The sequence below is a fragment of the Typopeltis vanoorti genome, chromosome 12 (genome assembly GCF_054136105.1).
Source record: "Typopeltis vanoorti isolate ZY-2024b chromosome 12, IOZ_Tvanoo_1.0, whole genome shotgun sequence".
NCBI lineage: Eukaryota > Metazoa > Arthropoda > Arachnida > Uropygi > Thelyphonidae > Typopeltis > Typopeltis vanoorti.
The window spans coordinates 63,934,255-63,948,365 of record NC_143560.1 but is presented as its reverse complement, the minus strand read 5'-3'; the positions used below and the strand labels follow the sequence as shown (position 1 = coordinate 63,948,365).

Genomic DNA, 14,111 nt, shown 5'->3' with positions numbered 1-14,111 from the left:
ATTCAGCCAACCTAATTTGAAAGATTCAACACAAGTCAGGACTCTAGCCAATCTGCTATTATTAGAAACCATTCCACTCCAACTGGCTGGAATGATGTTAATATAATGTTAATATATGTATATAGTAGACAACACAAATAATAGGACTTTAGCATTGATGTATAAATTTTTTTTTTTTCCCCACCAGAGGTCAGGCCAACAATTGTGGTAGCGGTTAGTCAGTGTCTTTAACGAACCAGTATGATTGTAGTATAGCTTGTTTCCTGTGTATATTTGTACGCTCCAGAAGATGACCTTGACATAAAGGTCGAAACGTCGAATTGTAAAATTTTAGTAATAGTAAACTAAAGTTTTTATTCAAACACGGTAGTTGTCTCCATAATTTCCAAAAATGCATAAACGATATCTGCTTTGTCTTTGATTTAAGATCTTATATTCTTGCACTCAAAACATAGTCTAGCTGGTGCAGTTATAAAACAAATAAATTTGTTAGACTATAGAGCAAGAGAAATAACATATAGCAGAAAGAGGTGGCAGTTGAGAGTTAAGGCAGACGACCATTCATGACTAGTAAGTAAAAAGAAAGCAATGGCAAACAGGGTAATATAAACACAGACTGCATTATTACACCTTCTTTTGGTATGCACTTTGTGCTTAATTCTGTCTACCTTTCATCTAGCAATCTACTAATATGGCCAGCCCATCTCCATTTATGTGCTTTACACTTCACAACATCTTCTACTCCAGTTATCTCTCTCTCTATTTCTAGAATTTCTTAATCTATCCCTTTTTGTTATGTGGAACCTTCTTCTCTCCAAAACTCTAAGCCACACTGCATCCTGTCATCTCGCTGTTTAGCTGGTGTCCATGTCTCACTTCTACAGGTAAAGATTGGAATAATACATATATTAAACAGCTTTCTCTTTAGGCATATAAGAAAATATCCTAACAGATAAGCTTTATACAGTCAAAATGCTTTGTTTCCTTGTGTGACTCTTCTACTTATTTCTTTATCTTGTTTTTCCTTAAGACTAATTGTTCAAGGTAAAAATAACCCTTCACAATATCAATATGATTATCTCGCAATTTCAATTCAACTTGATATGAATTTGTCATGAGTTTGGTTTTAGTTATATTAATCTTTAAACCTTTTTTTTCCCCTTCTTTCTCTCTCACGGTAATTTAGCATTTCCTGAGCTTCTTTATTTTTTGCTAAAAGAACACATAAATCATCATCACATAAATACATATGAATCTTCTGAAGTGTGCTTTTCTGGTTTAAATGATGATAATCAAAATAAATCCGTATAATTACTTGTTAATGTTGAATATATAACAAGAAATATGTAGATAACAAAAACAAATGATAATGCAATAAAAATTAAAACAACTTACATTGGTATTCAAATAAAAATAAACTAACTAAACTAGTGATTATGCATCAAGCAGAGTACAGTGAGTTACATGATATCAGGCTATATAACAATCAGCCTTCCTTATACAACTTTGCAACTAGCACTCAGTTCAGTGATACAGATCAGAGGTGGAACTATATTTAGTTCCACCTCTGATCTCTGCTTAGCTGTTCATTCCATATTTGATCCTGACATCCAAATAACCACCTCTCTCAAAAATCAAGTTATCAGATATTACGTAACAACCCGCTGACATTATCATAACTGAAGCAAGGAAACAGATGATACTCATTCTCTTTTCCTTTCTTTTGTATTATCATCATCTGCATTATACAATATTGAATTTAAAAAAATCAACATAGTGAATTAAAGAAAAAAGAAGATAAGATAAATCAGCATACTTACACAACACATTCATATCTATCCTGTCTTGCAGCCACATGTCTGGAAAAAATTGAAATATACCACATACATATGACTGATAAAAAGAAACAGCATGACTATCTTTCTAAAATGCATGTTTCTTACTTGTGCATAGACAATAAATAAATATTGAAGATTTCAATGTATTGCAAATATGATATGCGTATTTACATAAATAGTGTTTATTAATAGAAATATATAAGAACTTTTGAAATTTATAGAAACCTTAAAATAAAATTACAGAAATATGAAAATCCTGACTTTCTGTGTTATTTATCTAACTGTTTTATTTAAATATTAGCTTGCTTAATTCTATACTTGAAATATAATCCAATTTCTGAATGTGCACATTCTAAAATGTATTCTGTCATCAAATTCTTCTTGTACTGAATGGTGCAGCTCTGCCAATGTTCTCATTGAGAAACAGTAGACTAGTGGTCTTAGGAAAAATGGCTGATTTTAAATGAACACACACACATACACACTGTATGTTACCTGCACTTCAAATTGACTCACCATATTGCACAGAAACTCCGCATAATCCATATGCTTAAGTACAGAGCGACCAACATTATCTCAGAAGAAAAAGATCTTGATGAACTCACTCTCATATCTCAGACCCTGGTAAACAATGGTTATTCAAGAAATATAATCAAAAAGATTCTTTATAGAAACCCTCCACAACAGTAACCTTCTGTCAGGCAATATACATCGTCCATCGTCATTCCTTATGCAGGCTCAGTGTCAACAAAAATTGCCAAACTCCCTAAGTCCTTCAACGTCAGAGTTGCTCATAAACTGGTCAAGACAATACACCATATTTTAAGATCACCAAAGGAGATTAATGCCTTCTTCAAATACACAGGTGTGTACAACATTCCATGTTCCTGTGGATTAAATTACATAGGACAAACATTGAGAAGCCTGGAAATTCGAAAGAAAGAACATGTAGGAGGCATGAACAACAACAGAACAGACACTTTGAGATTAGCCAATCACTAACCACAACATTGATTGGGATAAACGCTCCATGCCCTATATAGAAGAGGATTTTCGATGTAGAAACTTCAACGAAGCTGCAGTTGTACTCTGCTCTGGAGAAAATCTAAACAGAAATCAAGGAATGATTCTGAAAGACATCTGGAAAAGCCTAATAAGTTCACTCAGCTTACCAGATGTTACATGTTGGTTTAATTTATTTCACAGCGTTACTCCATTCTTTTTTACTAGCAAACGTTGAGTTCCATGTACCGTTACGCATGTCCTGAAGAAGCCAGACAGAACCGCTGGTGAAATTTATAGACAATTGTATATATTTTTCAAAAAATCTCTGGTCAACTAATAAAGCCAATATAAAGTTCCAGTTTAATATTTAATAAGTGACCAAATACAACAGAGATGAATAGACTCGATGGCAATACTAAACATAAGGTACACTACTTTGAAAAACTCAAATGTAAAAAAGCTAGAATGTTAAACCATCTAACCTTCTTGAAAAGATGTAGAAAGTTCAACATCAATCCTAAGTTTTTAACTATTAAAGAACAATTACAATCAAAAAGAGTGAAACGTATTTACTTTAAGGAATCTTTGTCTTTACTTCGTGAAAGAATTCAACATGTTAGATTTGTACTTGGCAAGATAGACCAAAGATGCTTAGATCTTTTTGAAGACATCTCCAACAGCTAGCAACCTATGGAGTATTCTTGACCGCATGATACAAAACAGCTTTGACAAGTAGCAAGGCTTATATGTTGGTCAGACATAACTGGTGATTAGTTTACAGAATTAACAACGCATATAAAGTATATTAATTAAAGGTAACTTTAATGAATAACTTCTATATTTCGGCAACGTCACATTGCCATCTTCAGGAACATAAAGATATGGTATGTGCACGCAGGCACTAACACAAAGCAAATGAGGAAGAAGACCTACCTGGTGTATACCAGGTCCCTTGCAGCTGCAAATTGTCCTACTTTGGCCAAACAGGCAGAACAACAAATATCAGGATTTCAGAACACAAAGACTACATCAAGTTCCACCAGTACAGCCGCTCTGGGCTGGCAGACCATGCCTTAGATACTCACCATAAAATTCGTTGGAAGAAAACAAAAATAATTCATCGCAGCAAGTTTAAATACGAAAGATTATTCAAAGAATCTTCAGCAGCTCTAAAAAACGTTCCTAACCTCAACAAATTTGGGTGCATGAAACTATGCCAAATTTGGGAGACTTACATTATGAGAACTTCAGCCCAACTGCTAAGACTACCAAATTAGCCTGCCATAGGGCACCATTAGGACTTTAGAAACAATATTAGTTTCTTGCTTTCTAACTCATTTGCTTTGTGTTAGTGCCTGTATGCACATACCATATCTGTATGTTCCTGAAGATGGCAATGTGATGTTGCCGAAATATAGAAGTTATTCCTTAAAGTTACCTTTAATTAATATACTTTATATGCGTTGTTAATTCCGTAAACTAATCACCAGTTTTGACAAGGTTTTTCTAACCAGTAAAAAATCTCAAATTAAAAAATTCGATAGACTTTACGAAAGAAAATACAACTCAAGGCTGAGTCTCTCTGACCTGATGAAAAAAGTTATTTTCAATCTTTCAGACCATACATTATCAAAACCAGAAGCCGACATACTAAAGAAAGATTTCAAATTCGCTATCACTCCATATCACGTCGCAAAGATCGATATTATTAGCAACATAGAACAAACAAAGTGATATTGAAATATTTCTAATAATATCTATCAAGAAAAATATATTATCAATAAGAATTTTTTTGTGTGTGATGCGAGTTTATGCATCTTAGTTCTTTAATTAATCTGATCATTACAACAAAGATCACAGAGTTAGTTTCAGACATGTCAACCTATTGCTTATTATATTTATTTTATTATTTTTTTTGTGTGTGTGTGTTTTGTTTTATAATAATTTCAACCACAAAAGACTGAAAGCACATTAGTACTATGATCAATTCACAAGTTACATAAACTGGAAACTTTGCTACTTCCATAAGCAAAACAGCAGCAGTGGTAAAACTGAAATTTTTCTGTTCCAATAAGCAAAACAGAAGTAGTGGTAATGTTACATGGGTCAATAAAAATCAGGTATAAAGTAAGTAAATGGCTGCTATATCCCCTTTTATTTATCATCACTATGGATAGCATTAAGAAAAATTATATTAAATCTGATGTCAGAGTAAAAGAAAATAAATTCAGTCCTCTGCTCTCTGAATACATTGGTATCTTCTCCAAAAAATTGCTTGAGGACTTACGAGTCCCTTATATTTTGTGGTATTATAATAAACACAGAATCACACAAACAGAATCAATAAGATATTTATTTAGCTACTAGTATGTCAATAATTTCAAACAAGCACAAACAACTTATCACAGTATTTCCATCACCTATCAATTTGTAGTAGCAAAAACAATTCAAAGTTATAACAGACGTAAGAAAATGACCTTACATCCTATTTTGGTGCATCATAACATAGAATAAAAAGTAATTTACAGTTAAGGCTGATTGTAGAATTACTATCATATTCCACCAATTTTTTTTTTAATAAATTAATGCAGCCATACTTGTTTTCGAAAGTGCTTCGCTGCTGCTGCCAACTCCAAAAATAGTTTCCCCAATTTATAACAGCCCCTTTTGCAAAGGCATTTGACAGAATATCACATGGAACTCTGTTATGCAAATTAGAACAAACGGAGATGGATAACAATGGTTAAGTGGATAAGAGGGTGGTTGCATGGAAAAATGTAAAGTTATGCATTTTGGGATAAATAGATTATAAGTTGTGTATCACATTGATGGCACTGTACTCCAGGAATAGATGAAGCTAGAGATTTAGGGGTTGTGATAGACAGAGAGTTCTAAAGTTTAGAGGACATATTGCTAAGGTAGCATATAAAATTACTTAGCTATTGAAGAGCACATTAACAAGTAGAGATAAAGAAGTTATTCCTCTTTATATACCCACATCTGGATTACTGTGCTCAAGTCTAGTCACCTGGGTTTCTTGGGGATGAGGAAGCAGTGGCGAGGATGTACAGATGTGTGACCAATTTGGTGAGTGGCTTGTGGAATGTTCCCTATGAGGACAGATCGAGGGTGTGTGGATTGTAGAAGGTGGTTGATAGGAGAAAAAGAGGGGATACGATAGAAACATTTAAGTTACTTAAAGGGTTTATAGGATAGATGAAGGGGAAATGTCTCAGCACTTGACTAGAGGGACCAGAACAAGAGATCATCAATAGAAGTTGAATAAAGGTGTGGTTAGTAGAGGCGTGAGGGGTAGATTTTGCTTGGAGAGTTGTGAATGAGTAGAATGGACTGCCAGAGTCAGTTGTGAGTGCTTGGTCTGTGAATGTTCAAATAGAGGCATGATAGATTGGGTCTCCCACTATGAATTTCCAGACTTCAAGGAGGTGCCCGCATAATAATAATAGGTTTGTGAATTTTTGAGACTCCATAAATTCAGAGTGGCTTAACATGATAAGGAACAGGAAGTAGTGATCACTTCCTATTTCAAATTCTAGTGATATTGAAATATTTCTAATAATATCTATCAAGAAAAATATATTATCAATAAGAATTCTTTTGTGCGTGATGCGAGTTTATGCATCTTAGTTCTTTAATTAATCTGATCATCAATCTTAGTTCTTTAGTTTGTGTATATAATATTATACTTCTGAATAAATTCAGCACAAGTCTACAAGATTCCTTGAGTAAATTAAATAACTGTTGAATAAATTTATAATTTACTCAGCTGACTTCCTACCATAGCAGATTTACTAATTCCATTGTCTATTTCCATATTTAATTTGCCATCTTCACTAAAAACTGTGCCTAAACAGCTGAAATGCTTTACTTGCTCACCATTCATGACACAGTTGAGGTTTTCAATGTTTCTGCCTATGGAATAAGAAAGAAATTATTCAAAACACTAAATTAGCTGTACATAAGAGAGTGTTCAAATCAATTTTAACTTATGGATCTGAAAGCTGGGATAGAAATAAAACACTTGATGATCAAACACTGGAGATCTCCGATATGAGAGTTCTGAGAAAGATTAGTGGAATGAATAGATGGCATCGATGAGGCAGTGTCACATTAAAAATGAGGATATTAGGAAAGAACTTGCTATTATTAGCATTCAGTAATGTGTTAGTAGAGCTAATCTCAGAAATTAAGATCAGATAATGTTGGGGGCTTGACAAATAACAGATTAATTTGAGTAAAATTGTTGATTCAGTATGGTCGCTTAAATAGAATGGGAAGAAAAGATTAGCAAAACAAGTGTTCTTTGCAGGATGGAGAGGGAAATGACCAGGAGGAAGACCAAGATGTTTATAGATTGATACAGTAAAAAGTGCCTTAAAAGACAGAAATATAAGGTCAGATAATGTTGGAGTCTTAACAAATAACAGATTAAATTTGAGGAAAATTGTTGATTGGAAGTTAGTAATGGCATAACTTTTTCATGTAGTGCTATCATAATTATCCTGTACACTCCCTGAGGATCACAATATCAGAAATTTTTAATTTTTGGCTCTAAATTAATAATTTAGAGATGGAAAGGGTGGTGAAGTGCAATACATATCCTCTCCTGCTCAAATGCCAACCTCACCTTCTTGTGGTCCATCCTGTTCTAAAAGTACAAATGAGGAACTGGTGACAGAGTATAGGCAGTATAACCCTAACGTCCCAACAGAGTAAATGCTGTTAGATCTGCCTGTCTAGAGGCATTAGGTAGCATAACTACCATTGGACTTACCTAGCAACAGGCTGGTAACCTGCCCTGAGAAAATTCATTACATTTTCAAGTCTCATTCAAAGAAAAGCTGGAAGGATTATCAGGGTAAAGACCGCAATTCAGGAAAAGATAAACGAAATTGGAAAAAGGAACACATAATGAAAATTGCAGCGTGGAATGTGAGAAGCATCGCATACAAAAAAAGAGGAACTTGATAAACAACTAAACCAAGCTAACATAAAGATATGTTTAGTAACAGAAACAAAAAAAAACAAAAAGGTACAAAAGAAACAAACAACTATATACAAATCTACAGTGGGGATAAAAAAAAAAAAGAAAGAGCAAAAGCAAGCATAATGATTATGGTACATAAATCTCTAAAGAATAATATTGTATATTATAACTATTTGAATGAATATTATAACTATTTGAATTTTCCCTCATCTGGTGCATATGCACCAGATGAGGGAAAAGAAGAAGACAGTAATATATTTTATTAAAGAACTACAGAATGCCATAGATAAAATAAACAAAACTGACTATTTTATACAAAACAAACATAGGTAAATTTGACGAAGATGCATGTAATCAAAACGGTCACAGGCTATGAGATTTTGTCATTTATAATAATATGAGAATAATAAATTCAGTGTTTAAACACAAGGAAATACATAAATATACTTGGTTAGCCAGAGGATGCAAATCAGTAATTGGCTACATGATCACAGATTTTAAATTAGCGGAGTTAATTTTAGACATAAGAGTATATTGAGGCTTTGATATAAATTAAACTCTGATCACTATAATGGTATCAACAAAAATTCAGTTTAAACCAAAGTGCTAAAAAATACATAAAATTTAAAATTCTTATCAACCTAGTTACAAAATTTCTTCATTACAGGATGCAAAATGCACAAACTTAAAAACAGAAACCACACATGAATCAAGTGACATAGAAGAAGAATGGAAAAATTTGAAACAAATTTTCCCAAAAGCAGCAACAGAAAGCTTAGGAATAAAGTACAAATGGATTAGAAAAAGAGAACTACGAGATTGGAACAAACAAGTAAAAAATATAATAAAAACAAAAAAGAGTTAGAAGAAATGGATAAATTCCAAAACAATAGAAGTAGAAATAGAGTATAAAAGAAACGGCAATTGAAAAACAAGTAAGGAAAAAATATAGAGAAAGATGAAACAATTTCGTAACAGAACTAGAAAAGGATATATTTAAGCCACAACCCCAAACCCATAAAGTAATAAAATACATGAATAAAGAAATAAAAGATAAAAATTAAATGGTGACACCACAAATGGTGACCTATTTCCAAAATCTCTTGACAGATGAGAACAATGAAATAAAATTTTATAAAGCAAAGAACGACCTAACAGAAAATATCACAATGTTAGAACTGAAAAATACCAACAAAAAGATGAAAATAGGAAAACACCAGGAGAAGACAATATAAATATATAACTATACAAAAATGCAGGTGAAAAATTTAATGAAAGACTTTTGAAATTTAATATGGTTTGGATGTTTGGAAAAACTCCTAACTCTTGGAAAAAAAAGCACTAATTATCCCAATCTATAAAAAGGAAAATAAAGACAATTGCAATAACTATAGGGGAATTAGTCTGCTAAATACAGGATATAAAATATATGCAGGAATATTAAAAGAAAAGCTAAGCAGTATTGTAGAGGACAAACTACTAGAACAAAATGGTTTTCCAAAAAGGCCAATCCTGCATATATCCAATTTTTACTCTAAAATTATTAATAGAAAAGAGAAGAGAATTTCAAAAAGAAACACACGTGGCCTTTATTGTTAATGAAAAAGCCTTTCACAAAATTATTATTATTATTATTCGTGACACCTCCAAGGAGTCCGAAGACTCATCGTGGGAGGACACCTACAACTGTCTCAACCACTACACCAAACCTCTACTACGAATCATCTCCATCAACGCCATCTACCGGCCACTACCAGTATTTTTTTGTCTGTAAATTATGTTGAAAGTTTTTTTTTCACTAGGTTAGACTATCATAAATTTAGTTTAATCCTTTATCCCAGTGAGAGCAAACAAAGTTTGCGCCTGAAAATATCTTCAGGACTGAATATAGTCTTGTACTATCTTACCTGGGTAAGTAGGGCAACTCATAGCAAAGGTAGAGCAAGCTACCAACACTCCTATCCCAGTATCTTCCATAATGCAAAACACATCTCCTTGTGGATATGTATACTGTTATGCATTAAGGGATTGGCCACTACCCAGACTAGTTTCGACCTTTATTGAGGTCTCTTCATCTTCTGGATTCTAAATCCAGAGTAATTTAATAAAAAAAGGTGGCAAACCTTTTGGCAACTCCTATAGGTAAAGATGACCTTGCTACTGCTTCTGCCTAGTATCTCCAATTCTGGGCCTGGCTCCCACTGAAGAGATGATAAAGGTCAAAACTAGTCTGGGTAGTGGCCAATCCCTTAATGCATAACAGTGTACATATCCACAAGAAGATGTGTTTTGCATTATGGGAGATACTGGGATAGGAGTGTTGGTAGCTTGCTCCACCTTTGCTACGAGTTGCCCTACTTACCCAGGTAAGATAGTACAACACTATATTCAGTCCTGAAGATATTTTCAGGCGCAAACTTTGTTTGCTCTCACTGGGATAAAGGATTAAACTAAATTTATGATATTTCACAAAATTAGTAGACAAAAATTGTTTAAAATATTAACTGATTTAAATATATCAAACCAACTTTTACAATCCATTCAAGAAATATACACAGGAAACAAAATAGCATTTAAACACATATCAGAACGGAAAGATATATCAAGAGAAGTATGACAAGGATGTACCCTCTCACCTCTGCTTTTCAATATACAGGGTGGTTCAAAATTCCACGTACAAACTTTGAGGAGGAGTTAGAGAAAATCAAAATCAACCATATGCACATAGGAAAGCATGACCGGAAACACCACCCGAAAGTGATAGGTGGCGCTGTTCACCAGCACTCCGGGTGAGCAACTGGGGCTTTCTCATTCAAGCTTTCGACGTCGTATGAAGAACATGCGTCGTTTTACGAACGCTGAGATGGCAAACATGCACCCCGTTTACCAACTACTATTGAACTGTTCAGTTAAGCCTAATAAAGTTTTTTACACTACTTACTGCCTTGTATTATTTCTGTATCTTTGTGTCCCTATTAGTACCTTCCAGGTGGCGTTTCCAGTCATGCTTTCCTATGTGAATATATATGATTGATTTTGATGTTCTCTAACTCCCCTCAAATTTTGTACGTGGAATTTTGAACCGCCCTGTATGTATGTGTGTGTGTATATATATATATATATATATAAAATTATAACAATCTGGAAACAGTATAACCCATTTGGGCCATGAATGGAAGCTGGGCAAGAGAGTGGTTGACAAGGGTGTTAGAGCTAGGAGAGTAGTGAATGAGTGGAATAAGCTTCCAGAGTCTGTTGTGGGTGCTACGACCATGAATGAGTTCAAGGCAAGGTATGATAGATACTGTGTGAATGTCAAATAGTTGCTCTTGACATGATGTTAGGGCCTCCCTCGATGAGTCTGTCAACTCCTTGGAGTTGCCCGGAACAATAACAATAATAATAATAATTTGGTAAACAAATAACCCCACAAATGAAGATAGATACACTACTATTTGCAGATGATCAAATAATGTTAGCTACATCAGAAGATGATTTACAAAGATCATTAAAATCATTAAATGATATCTCAGAAGAATATAATATGACAATATCTAAAGAAAAAACAAAAAATAATGGCATTCAAAGGAGAAAACCCATTAAGAAGTAAAATAGTGATAGATAATAAAATATTAGAACAAGTAAATACTTTCAAATACTTGGGATGTGATTTATCATATGAAGAAGAAAAAGATACAAACACTAAAATATCCAACTTTGTCAAAGTAAATGGCATACTAAATAATATATTTAAGCCATCCCTAGTACTACAAAAATACACTAGAATCAGATTATATAATGTCTTGTCAAAACCAACTCTACGATACTGAAGTGAAAGATATACCATAAAAAGGAAAGATGAAAAACGAATTCAAACAGAAGAAATTAAATTTCTCAGAAAAACAGCTGGATATACCAAGTGGGACCATAAAACAAATGAAGAAATTTTACAATCCCTGAAAATAAAATTAATTAATTACTACATAAGACAGTATAAACAAAAATGGATAGAACATTCAAACTGAATGGGCAACAGCAGACTACCAAAAATATTACACAAATATAAAATAAGTGGAAAAAGAAGAATCGGAAGACCAAGAAAGAGATGGCATGAGATCGGAACAGGCCACCTGGTCTAAAATCCATGACAGGAAGAAGAATAATTAATAATTTAGACTCAAAAATTTCTCTACTTCTTCCCTACTAAAACCCTCTGAGGAATCAAACTCAAATAAGTCTCACTGTTTCAATTTCCATTTTTTGAAATATGCTACATTACTCTACCTGAAAATGCTTGTCAGTCAAAAATTTTATCTTTACATTTCATGTCAAATGCTATACTAATTGGTTTCTCTATTAACTATTATCTAATGTAACATTTTATATTTATTTCAAAGTATCTCACCTATTTTTGTCTTCTTCAGTTCACTAACAGCAATTAGGTAGAAATAGTATTTTCTAATTCTTCTGCTAGCTTCAGCTCTTTTCTATTGATACTTGTTAAATGTATGTATGTGGATGATGCTTATCTTCAATTTTATTAAGTTTGAAGATGTTCTAGTAGCTGATGTTTCATTGTTTACCTTGGTTTCCCAAGGTAAAACAAGCGTGAGTCTTATTTAATGAAGAAACATTCAGCTGATAGGATATTTGATCATGTTATGCCATCATGATTTAAGCCAATAAATAATAATACAGTTGATTGGCTAAGTATCAAACTGCCAGTCCATCCTTGTTCATTCAGTGTCCAGGTGGATATCTAATATCAGGACACATCACAAGAAGATTAAGACCAGAAAATGAATGGATGGTGTCAGCTGTCTGTATTCCTTACAGGCTATGTGGAGACTTCAATTTATCTAGCTTTGACCCTTAAGGAATTCTCTCTCCCCTCCTCAATCCTTCAAGTGAGCCAAATAAATTTTGAAAACAAAAGTAACATCTGCAGTTTGTCTAGATGATAAAAACATAACTAGAACCCAAATGACTCAGTTTTAACAATTTGCAATCCGATTCTTAATTAGCAAAATTTTATATATATATATATATTGTAAAATGAGTTGAATGACTTAAACCGAGAGTTAGATAAAAGGGGGTTTAATAGTAAAACATGACTAGTTTCGGATTATAACAGCCTTCATCAGGTGACATTATAAAAGAAAAAACACTAAATACTGAAGGTTAAAAAAACTATGAACAACATAGAGAGTCTCTATACATAATTAGTATGAAAACGTTGTAGTTGTATTTAAAGCTGTTCTTTCGTCTGTTGCATTGTTAGGAGAGTGCGTGCTTGCAGCATCACGTGAACGCCAGTACATGATTACAGCTGAATGACTATCTAGGAAGTTGTAGCTCAAGTTATTATTTAGATGTTCAGGGTTGAGGATGATTTCTCTAGATTCTACGATTTTTCTCTCCAATTCATCATGGCAACGAAAGATATTAGTAGATCTGTCCCAGCAGACTGTATGACTTGGGGGTTCATCATTAGGATTAGCCGAGAAAAGGATATGGCTTGATAAGGCACTGGCTTGCTGTCTCTTGTAAGCAATGTCCCTCATGTGTTCCTCCATGCATAATTCAATAGATTTGTCTGTCTGGCCAAAATAAGGAACATCACAATCACACCAAATTTTGTACACACCAGGAAATTTAAGATGATGATGACATGGTTTTGGGTGGCTTCTTAAGGAGCGGATTTTTGGAAGTGGAGTGAACATCATCATCATCATCATCATCAAATTCCTGCCATGTACCCTCAAGGGGTGTGCAGGATATGATAGTACTACATGAAAAAAAATTACATCGTTATTAATTTTCTATCTACACTTTTCCTCCAAATCAGTCTGTTACTTGTCAAGACTCCAACATTATGAGATCTTATATTTCTATCGTCTAAGGCACTTTGTACCGTATCAATCCACCTATATCTTGGTCTTCCTCTGCGTTGTTTTGCTAATCTTTCCTCGCCCATTCTGTTTAAGTGACCATACCACCTGAGATTAGCTCTGCTAACGCATTCCTGGATGCTGACGATGTCAAGTTCTTTCCTAATATCCTCGTTTTTAATATGATATTGCCATTGATGCCATCTGTTCACGCCTCTAATCTTTCTCAGGACTCTCATATCTGTGGTTTCTAGTCTTTGGTCAAGTGTTTTACTTCTGACCCAGCTCTCAGACTCTTAAAACTGGTTTGAACACTGTCTTGTATACAGCTAATTTAGTATTCCGACTAATTTCTCTCTTATTCCATAT

At 33.6% G+C, this 14,111-nt stretch overlaps 1 protein-coding gene across 3 annotated transcripts in view; it reads right to left on the bottom strand.

Moving 5' to 3' along the window:
- The window catches only part of LOC150100846 (histone-lysine N-methyltransferase EHMT1-like), a 416,509-nt gene that overhangs the window by 119,541 nt on the left and 282,857 nt on the right, over positions 1-14,111 (bottom strand). For all 3 annotated transcript variants that reach the window (XM_090401402.1, XM_090401404.1, XM_090401403.1), the window contains one exon: positions 1,821-1,859. In XM_090401402.1, coding sequence (XP_090257528.1) covers positions 1,821-1,859 — 39 coding nt within the window. The remainder of the gene's footprint in view (positions 1-1,820; positions 1,860-14,111) is intronic.